We start from the raw sequence: 9,910 nt of genomic DNA, 5'->3' as shown, positions 1-9,910 counted from the left end.
CATCCAGCAGGTGACGCTGTATTATTCAGTGAAAAAAGCAGGTGACGTCGTCATACCCGGATTGTCTGTCAGAGAACGGAAAAGGATATACATACACACGGTACTGTATCCAGTTACGGTCCAACCAGTGGGCCAGTGGAGCCAGCCCACTGAGTCCCGAATCGTACAGCTCCCGACACGATCCAACGGTCCAGAGGGCGACGCGACGCAGCCCGCAGCCCCTCACTTGGGCTAGCCCAGGCTACACCTCGCCTTCGCCTGCGCGCACGGGCACGACTCGTCTGAGGAGACGAGTTTCCCCTTTCCTCTCGACGCCCTTCTCGAGCGCCCGAAAACCTAGCCGCCAAATCCACCCATGGCTCGCCGCGGCCGCGACGACGACGACGACGAGGTCGAGGAGGAGGAGGAGGACGAGGAGGAGGCCTACGACCTCGACGACGAGGAGGAGGACGAGGGAGACGACTACGAGGAGGAGGCGAGGGGCCGGGGCAAGGCGGCCTCCCGCTCCCGCGCCCCCGCCGGCGGGGTGCGGAAGAGATCGCGCCAGGACAACTTCATCGACGACTCGGCCATCGAGGACGACGACGAGGACGAGGAGGACGACGGCGGGAGCCGCCCGAGGAAGAAGGGCGGCGGCGGCGGTGTGCGCGGGTTCTTCGACGAGGAGGCGCAGGTCGACGAGGACGAGGAGGAGGAGGACGAAGGCGAAGGCGAGGATGGTGAGTTTTTTTTTCTTTTGCGCTATCCGATTGCGGTTACGATGCCATGCTTTGCGTATTTCCGCGTCCTTTGGCGAGATCTGAACCTGCTTGGCCTTATTTGCAGAACTAGATTTGAGGTGTAAGTGATTTTTATCCTGTTTTGTTCTTTGGGTGCTATTATTTTGTATGTAATGATTCTCGGTAAGCGATGTGGTGGAAATATTAGGACATATACTAGTTATTGAATTTTGCCTAAGAGCTAGGTGACAGCGGTTTTGGTGCCATTCTATCGCCTTTTTTTTGTCTTAATTGGAGCTTGTTATCTTTTAGTTGTCATGGCCTAATGGGCAATGGTTGCACACTGAGAATTATGGTGATTTAGTATAACTTATATATCCCGGTCATTACTTGGTAGTACATTGCTTGTTCAAGCTAAAACGGATTTGGTTGCTTCTGTTCTGATCTGTTGATGTGCTTATCTTCATTGGGAGGTGTCGATTTTTCAGGCATGTGAACTTTCCTATTTGAAAGCAAAATTTAATGTTTTTAGATCTTTGTTTCCTGTTTGTTCATTAAAATTATGCTGAAATTGTGCTCCCTATAGAGCCATAGACACACGCTGTTTCTGAATAAATCTATGCCATCGATCCTACATGGAACAGCACTAATTGAAGATTATGTGGTATTAACAACCAGTAAGTACTTGCAGTCTTTTGTCGAGCAGACCATGCATATGACCTAACTGAACCACACTACCTCCTCTTCTAGTTTTGGGTAGTTAAATAAATTCGTACAGTCTTCCGAATGCTGGACAAAATGCCTGTGAATACAACTTGATCCGGTGCAGATAAAAAAGTACATATTAAGCTTGACATATCTTTTGCTACCATGGTGAAAATCTCTTAATTATTCATCCGTAAACTGCAGCACGGCTTAAAAGATTCTTTGTTATGAGGAAGGAAAATAGCACGACATTATGCCCTGTATATCTGACTGGTGTAGTTGTGTGATTGTCCAATATAAACTACATCTCCTAAACAAATCTGTCAGATTTTGGACTCCCGTGCTTTTATCCTGAACATTTTTGACGACAACATTTATGAAATAAATCGTGTGGAGCTGTAAGTACGGTAACCAATCACAGTGCCATGGCTAAAATGATAAATAGATTGTGCAATTCTCCACAATTTGGAAAGAGGGATTGTAAAGGATAATCAGTATGGTGTCATTAAGGGATTCAATGTGCAAACACAATTTTTTAGATGTTCAATTTTATTCTTGAGCTGTCAGACTGAATTGGATTAATAAGGTGGTCTGCATCGAACCCTAACTAGTACTTCGTATATTGGTATGGATATAGATAGATGATTTCCGAAGAATCATTTGATATAATCTATTTTACACTTGTCCTCGTTGTACCCTCAAAATCTTCATGTGCTGCCAAATACAATGCATAGTTTACTCAAAACACTAAAATTGCCATTTGAATGGGAGGAGCCAACTAAAAATGTATTTCTAATGGATATCATGTGAATTCTATAACCTTTTCAATCTATCTACTGCATTTTGTATTACATACATGCCAATGTGCTTCATGCTGGTAACCAGTGCTAGTATATGTAAATGACACAACAGGTCCGAGCAACATATCTTTTGGCACTGATGGTCCCACTAATTCATGGCAGACCTGAGTCATAGCTCTCCTGTTCCAATTGACCGTCAGAATCCATGAAGAATTATGCTTTGTCATGATGATGGTTCGCCTAGTTCTAGTAGGTTAAGGAAAGCAATGGGTGAACATTAGCAAAACCATCTCGTATTATTGTAGCAGTTTTGTGATATATTTCAGTACATCTTCCATGTATCTGCCACTAGCGGCGTTGCATTTTTGTAGTAGAAATGACTGTACTAGAATATAAAATTGATTGACCTGCCTGTACTGCTGCTTGAGGATCAGAGGATCTGGATTGAACTACTTGACGAATTAGATGGTTATTTTAAGGAAATAAATCAGAGGCTAGTGTGTTGAGATATTGTGATGGCTATTACAGCCAATTCTGCTTTTAGTAGCATAGTAAGTGTTTTGTTAGTGTTACTAAGGAATTTAACACTATTCAGATATGTACTGGACTGGTGCCGAACTAGTTTCACAACATTTATCATACTGATTTGCAGAAGTAATGCTAGATAGGTTTTGGAATTCTAATGCACTGATCTCTGTTCATTGGCCCTTGTTCAGACTTTATCAATGATGCTGGAGCCGACATTCCTGATGACGATGCCGGCAGGGGCTCCAGATCACGTCACTCTATCCCTATGAGGGATGAAGAAGAGGATATAGATGAGATTGAACGACAAGTACGAGAGAGATATGCAAGATCTACTCATATTGAATACGGAGAGGAAGCTGCAGACGTTGAACAGCAAGCTCTCTTGCCATCTGTGAAAGATCCAAAGCTTTGGATGGTGAAATGTGCGGTAGGGAAGCTGTAGCTTAATTGAACTACCTGCCACCTTTTCTTAGCACTCTGTACTCTACTAATGTCACATTATGATTTCAGATCGGGCATGAGAGGGAGACAGCAATCTGTCTAATGCAAAAGTTCATTGATAGGACAGATCTCCAGATAAAGTCTGTTGTTGCGTTAGATCATCTAAAAAATTATATTTATGTTGAAGCGGAAAAAGAGGCCCATGTCAAGGAGGTATGCATATGCATGGCATTATATTTCTTTTGGTTGCACAACCCTACTAATTATTTATATGCAGGCTTGCAAAGGTCTACGAAATATCTATTCTTCGGCAAAAATAACGTTAGTCCCCATAAAAGAAATGGCAGATGTCCTCTATGTTGAGAGCAAGAATGTTGATCTTGCAAGGGATACTTGGGTCCGAATGAAGCTGGGAGTATATAAAGGTGACCTTGCTAAGGTACGATCACATCACTTCTCTTAGATATGTTTCTCCAGAAACTAAGATAATCTTTTTTGCAGGTTGTTGATGTTGACAATGTACGCCAAAGGGTAACTGTGAAGCTCATTCCTAGAATAGATTTACAAGTTTTGGCTAGTAAACTGGTAAGTCGCGCATCTCTTTTTTTCTTTCTAAATCTAATTTGGCGTAACAATAATCTGTGGTACAAGATGATATCTCATAAGTAGTATTTAAGTTCTCCTTTTCATGTTATTTTCTTTTGTCCCCTCTTGGGCTTTTTCTGAAGGCAAAACATCTGTTTGCTGAGTTCTGAGTTATTACTTAACAAGGATTGCTCTGATTGTCATGACTACGATTTAGATTCCTTGTTTTGGATGGTGTGAATTTGATCAGTAATTTATAATTTCAGGAAGGGAGGGTGGTTGCAAAGAAGAAAACCTTTGTCCCACCACCAAGATTCTTTAATATTGACGAAGCCAGGTCTTCTCCTCTGTCATCAATTATTTTATGTTCTTTTTGTCATTGTTTGCTAACTTATCCACAAATAGGGAAATGCACATACGTGTGGAGCGGAGGCGGGATAAAGACTCTGGGGAATACTTTGAGATGGTTGATGGTTTGATGTTCAAAGATGGTTTCTTGTATAAACCGGTCTCGATAAAATCAATCCACACACAGGGTATTCAGCCATCATTTGATGAATTGGAGAAGTTCAAGAAACCTGGCGATGACATGAATGGGGATATGTCTAGCTTGAATACTCTGTTTTCTAATAGGAAAAAGGGGCACTTTATGAAGGGTGACGCTGTCATTGTTGTTAAAGGCGATCTAAAAAACTTAGAGGGGTGGGTTGAGAAAGTAGAGGACACAACTGTCCACATCAGGCCGAAAATATCCGATCTTCCGGTAATTGTTTGCACTTGTAGCTATCATTAACGTTAGCTGTTTGATCTGGTGAATTATGCATCTCTTCGTAACTGCAGAAAACATTAGCCTTCAACGAGAAAGAACTTTGCAAATATTTCAAACCTGGAGATCATGTGAAAGTGGTATCGGGTGTCCAAGAGGGCACCACAGGCATGGTTGTTAAAGTTGATGGGCATGTCTTAATCATTTTATCAGACACAACTAAAGAACATGTGAGCAATTTTTGTCCAATTTAATAGTTAATATGATTAATGATGAATCAGCCTAATCTGTACTAAATAATTTATTTCTTAATTGTGTTCTCATCTTTTCATGATGATCACAGATACGTGTGTTTGCCGACCATGTTGTGGAGAGCTCTGAAATCACCACAGGAATTACAAGAATTGGTGATTATGAACTACATGACCTTGTTCTTTTGGAGTAAGTTGTCTTTCCAGTGTGTACCATAAGGATAGCTCATTTGTGCAAGTGCTTAGCTTAATTTCCAATATTTTTTCAGCAACTTGTCTTTTGGGGTCATTATAAGAGTGGAAACTGAAGCATTCCAGGCAAGTGTGTTTCTCTGGATCTTTAATGGTTGTTGAAGTCCACAAAATATTTACCATGCTTATGTTTAGGTTCTGAAAGGAGTGCCAGATAGACCTGAAGTGGTGCTTGTAAAATTGAGAGAAATAAAAAGCAAGATCGATCGGCGTACATCAGCGAAAGATCGGTTTAATAACATGGTCGCAACTAAGGATGTTGTAAGAGTTGTTGATGGAGCATGTAAGGTGTGTATCCTTTCACATTTATTATTTATTGTATTAGTTTGTCTTATTTGAGCAGCACTTTATTATGTAAGGATATTCATATTTTTTTCCTTGAACTAGGGAACGCAAGGACCTGTGGAACACATACATAAGGGGATATTGTTCATATATGATAGGCACCACCTTGAACATGCAGGCTTCATTTGTGCAAAAGCACAATCGTGCATTCTTGTCGGTGGATCGACTGGTGGCCGTCGTGGAAATGTTTGTACTGGAGTATTAGTAGTCTTGGTAAAAAAAATCTAATTATGTTTATTTGAATTAACTTGCCATTTGTTTGTGCGTGCAGGGTATGGATGCTGCAGATGCCAGGCTCGGTGCTTTGAGATCCCCGGCAAGCATTTTGCAGTCTCCAGGAAGGCTGCCCCCAAGAGGACCTCAAATGAATTGTATGAAACTTCTTTGCCTCTTTTTGTGAATGTGAAAAATACGTGTTATGCTTCAGTGTTGATTTTCAGGCAGCTCCGTTCATTGGGCAAACACGATAACTTTGTTAGCTGAAGCTGATGCAGTAATTTATGGCCTTGACATTCAATGCAGATGGTGGAAGATTTGGAGGAGGTGGTCGTGGTGGAAGAGGACATGATGCCTTGGTTGGCAAGTGTATCAAAATTAAATCTGGTCCTTATAAAGGGTACCGTGGCCGCGTTAAAGAGGTGACTGGGGTGCTTGTGCGTGTTGAGCTTGATTCGTTAATGAAGATTGTCACAGGTGAGTAATCTTATTTTATTGCATTCCTTGATCTCTCATGTGCTTGTTGCTAATATGGTACCAAAATACAGTTAAGAGAGATGATATTGCCGACACACCTACTGTTGCAACACCATTCCGGTAATTCTCTCTCTCCATTGCATTTTGGGCATTTGTTCGATTTGAGTTTACTAACAGGACTTGTTATCACCAGTGAACCCCGATTTTCGTTGGGTAGTGAAACACCGATGCACCCGTCCAGGACCCCGCTTCATCCATTTCAGACTCCAATGCGTGATCCTGGAGGTATGATTGCCTTCTGCCCTCATGTTTCAACCATTCAACCATCACATGTCAAATTATATTATCACCATGATCCATCATGCTCACATTCCCAGCTGTTTCATTTCAACTTACAGTGTTAATATGAACTGTTGTTGAAAGGATACTATCTGATTGTTAGTTTTTGTTGTTTATTTTGATACTCTATAACCTCAGTAGTGCTCACAGTCACATTCTAGTCTTAACTATGTCATCAAACATTTCAACTTAAGTAGGCTTCTGATAAGGTCCTGAGAAAGTTACCATGTTACTCCCTCCGTCCGTAAAAGCTTGTCCCTCAAATGGATGTATCTAGCATCAAGTTAGTGCTAGATACATCCATTTGAGGGACAAGCTTGGGACAAGTTTTTTCGGACGGAGGGAGTACTTAATTATTTGCGCGAACAGATGCTGGTTGAGTATAAAACCAGCACATCAGTGCTCTTCATTCATAGTCGTACTTGCCATTTATTTTTTATGCTTATGTGTTAACAATATCCTTCATTTTCTACAGCAACACCGATACATGATGGAATGCGAACCCCGATGCGTAGTAGGGCCTGGGCTCCTATGAGTCCTCCAAGGTTGTGCAACCTTTATATAGATATATATTGCTGATCCATGAAAAGTCTCTTGCCACTAGGGTATATTATTGTATTTGTGTTTATGTGTTGATGGTCATGACTTTGTTGGTAATTTGCCAGAGATAATTGGGAAGATGGAAATCCTGATACTTGGGGAAGCAGTCCAGCTTACCAGGTTAGTTGCACGGTGACTTGTTTATTTGTTCCTATTACCTTCTATATCAGATCCCACATTTTTATTCTTGTTAATTTTCAGCCAGGAACGCCACCAGCTCGGCCATATGAAGCCCCAACACCTGGTTCAGGGTGGGCAAATACTCCAGGAGTTAGTTATAATGATGTTCCAACTCCTAGAGAGAGCAACTATGGTAATGAAATTTGTGCAAGTATCTACTTTGTGTTAACATGATATGGCACTACTGTGAAAGACATTTTTTTTGTTCTAATATTGTTTCTGTTCTCTTAGCAAATGCTCCAAGCCCATATGTGCCTTCTACACCTGTTGGTCAGCCAATGACACCAAATTCTGCGGCGTACCTTCCTGGTACACCTGGTGGTCAACCGATGACTCCAGGCAATGCTGGAATGGATATAATGTCTCCCGTAATGGGTGTGTGTTCTCAGCATTATCTGTAGAAATGTTTTAGTGAAGTTCCACCAGAATCACCAAAATAGGCAAAGCAGCCTGATAACTCGTCTAATTATATGCCAAAATCCTTGCAGGTGGCGAGGGTGAAGGTAACTGGGCATTGCCAGATGTGTTAGTTAATGTCTTGGCGGCAGGTGATGAAGGACCTGGTGTGGTCAGGGAAGTGCTTGGGGTATGTGTCCTGGAGAGCATCGCTGGCTTCCAAGATGTCCGTGTGAATTGTTTATTTTTATCTTGCGCTCTGCTGATTACGCTGAACTTTTGAACTTGCAGGATGGAACTTGCCGTGTGGCACTTGGGTCTTCAGGCAACGGAGATATTGTGACGGTACTTCCGACTGAGCTCGAGGTCATCAGACCAAAGAAGAGCGACAGGATCAAGATCATGAATGGTACCTTCCGTGGATTTGTTGGAAAACTTATAGGAATAGACGGTTCCGATGGCATTGTGAAGCTCGACGACACATATGAGGTCAAGATCTTAGATATGGTGATTTTGGCAAAACTGGCGGCTTGAGCTGGATGTATATTTGTAACCTGTGCCTCGTATAGCCTTTGTTGTAACAAGTGTAGTTTTCAATAAAACATATGTTATTTTTGTTTCATTATTTTAGTTGTATCCCAGATTTTGACATCAATAGAAAAAAAAACCATGAGGGAAATGTTCTCCATTATTCTCTTCTATCTATGGATTTGGTGGTGTCCGTCGTCTTCAGTCGTGGTGTTATTATTGGGGTTTCCTTTGAAATGTAGAGGCGTGGCGGGTTCATGTTTGTGGTGCATTCAGAGTGTTTGTCGGGTTGACTGCGCGGTCAAAGGGTTTTTATCGATGAGATTTTTTTTTGTCTCCGTTAAAATCGATGAGATAATTTTTTTTTTGTCTCCGTTTCAAAAATAAAAATAGATCATTCTCTTCTATCAAGTGAGAAGATGTATACATCGCCAAAGTAGCATCCCAAAATCAGACTCGATGATAATGGCGTTCTGTATTTGTGAGGTTCGTATCCCATTTGTACACAAGAACAAAAAACTGCTATCTCCTGGAGCTTACACCAGAGCAAAGTCGTAAAGAACAGATCGGTATATTATTGTACGTACGCAAGGAAAGGAAAAACTGCAGCCGAGACATCACGGCCTGTACTGTGGTTGTGCTCCTCCCGGCCTCAGGCAACGTCTTGCTTGCACTGCTGGAACACCTGGAGGAGATTGCTGTACGGGCTCCTGGACGACGGCGACCCGGCGACGGCGCGCTGGCGCTTGCTGCTCGACGGCCGCGAGTCCGGGCTGGGCGTCGGCTCCGGCTCGGCCTCCCCGAGCAGCTCCTCCGCCTCCTTCTCCTTCCGAAGGGTCTCCAGGAAGGACTCCTTCACCGTCCCGTCGATCTGATACGACCAAACGTCACCGACAGAGAGAGAGAGAGAGAGAGAGGAAGGTAGGACATCAATTTCGTTTCCGATTTCACAAGTTCGATCCAACCGCAACGAACGCAGGCCCGGCGCTCACCGTGAGAGGGCAGAAGTCCGGCATGGGCCAGCAGACGGGGCCGGCGTCGTCGGGGGGCTCCGGCATGGGCTCCACGGGCTCCATCTCCACCTCGTCGCCGTCCACGCTCCCGGCGGCATCCTCGTCGTCATCCGCCGCAGCCGCCGCCGCGGCCACCGCCTGCTCCTCGACCTTATCCTACAGGCCCGGCGCAGCGCAGAGAGTCAAAACCAACGGAAATCGGGCGAAGAGAAGCGGAAGCCCAAGGAAGGAAACCCAATCGCGCGGAGGAGGCGGGGCAGATGGAAAGAGGCGGAGATGGGGGAGGAGATCTCGAGTTCGAAGTACCATGAAGCGCGCGGCGATCTCGACCATTCCCCTTTTGCTCTCTCCCCACACGCGCTCCCTCCTCTGTCTCCGCGCCCCGAAGATCTTTTTCGGATCCTTCCTTACTCTGCGGCGGTGGATTTGGCACGGGGGAGCCTTTCGGGGGTGGTTCGTTTCCTTTTCCGTGGTGGTTTGACCGTTTGAAACCGGGAGCGCGTAATAGGCTTGTTTATGGTATGGGTCTCGCCGTCTCGGCTGGCAGCTTGAGAGATTTGGGGAAAAAAGGCAACGGCTACTTTTTGTGCGGGCTGGTTGTGTTGTACCGTGTCTAGTTCGCTTGCGGGTTTACCGAGGTAGATCGGATTTGGGGGACGGAAAGGCGCGCGGTGGAGCCTTCTGATGAGATCGAGTCCCCGGTGGCCGGGGCGGTCGGCAACGTACACCCACCGACGCGTCCACGACCGGTCAGGTTTTAAATTTGCTC

The 9,910-nt window shown here is 44.1% G+C and overlaps 2 protein-coding genes across 2 annotated transcripts; one reads left to right on the top strand and one right to left on the bottom strand.

Moving 5' to 3' along the window:
* Positions 1 to 265: 265 nt before the first annotated feature.
* LOC119340587 (putative transcription elongation factor SPT5 homolog 1) lies at positions 266 to 8,291 on the top strand. Its single transcript, XM_037612514.1, has 22 exons — positions 266 to 719; positions 2,941 to 3,179; positions 3,263 to 3,406; positions 3,471 to 3,632; positions 3,695 to 3,778; positions 4,045 to 4,115; positions 4,184 to 4,541; positions 4,619 to 4,774; positions 4,888 to 4,985; positions 5,065 to 5,113; positions 5,183 to 5,335; positions 5,435 to 5,578; positions 5,664 to 5,763; positions 5,915 to 6,085; positions 6,157 to 6,205; positions 6,279 to 6,370; positions 6,900 to 6,969; positions 7,090 to 7,144; positions 7,226 to 7,337; positions 7,436 to 7,579; positions 7,693 to 7,790; positions 7,892 to 8,291. The coding sequence occupies exons 1-22, from the start codon at positions 356 to 358 to the stop codon at positions 8,132 to 8,134; spliced, it is 3,156 nt and encodes a 1,051-aa protein (XP_037468411.1). The 5' UTR covers positions 266 to 355; the 3' UTR covers positions 8,135 to 8,291.
* Positions 8,292 to 8,512: 221 nt separating this feature from the next.
* Positions 8,513 to 9,674, bottom strand: LOC119335574. The gene is made up of 3 exons (XM_037607686.1): positions 9,448 to 9,674; positions 9,121 to 9,297; positions 8,513 to 8,999 (listed from the first exon to the last, which is right to left on the bottom strand). The coding sequence occupies exons 1-3, from the start codon at positions 9,472 to 9,474 to the stop codon at positions 8,781 to 8,783; spliced, it is 423 nt and encodes a 140-aa protein (XP_037463583.1). The 5' UTR covers positions 9,475 to 9,674; the 3' UTR covers positions 8,513 to 8,780.
* Positions 9,675 to 9,910: the final 236 nt, after the last annotated feature.

Source organism: Triticum dicoccoides, chromosome 7B, assembly GCF_002162155.2.
Source record: "Triticum dicoccoides isolate Atlit2015 ecotype Zavitan chromosome 7B, WEW_v2.0, whole genome shotgun sequence".
Classification (NCBI taxonomy): Eukaryota; Viridiplantae; Streptophyta; class Magnoliopsida; order Poales; family Poaceae; genus Triticum; species Triticum dicoccoides.
This window is presented reverse-complemented; position numbering and strand designations above follow the sequence as displayed.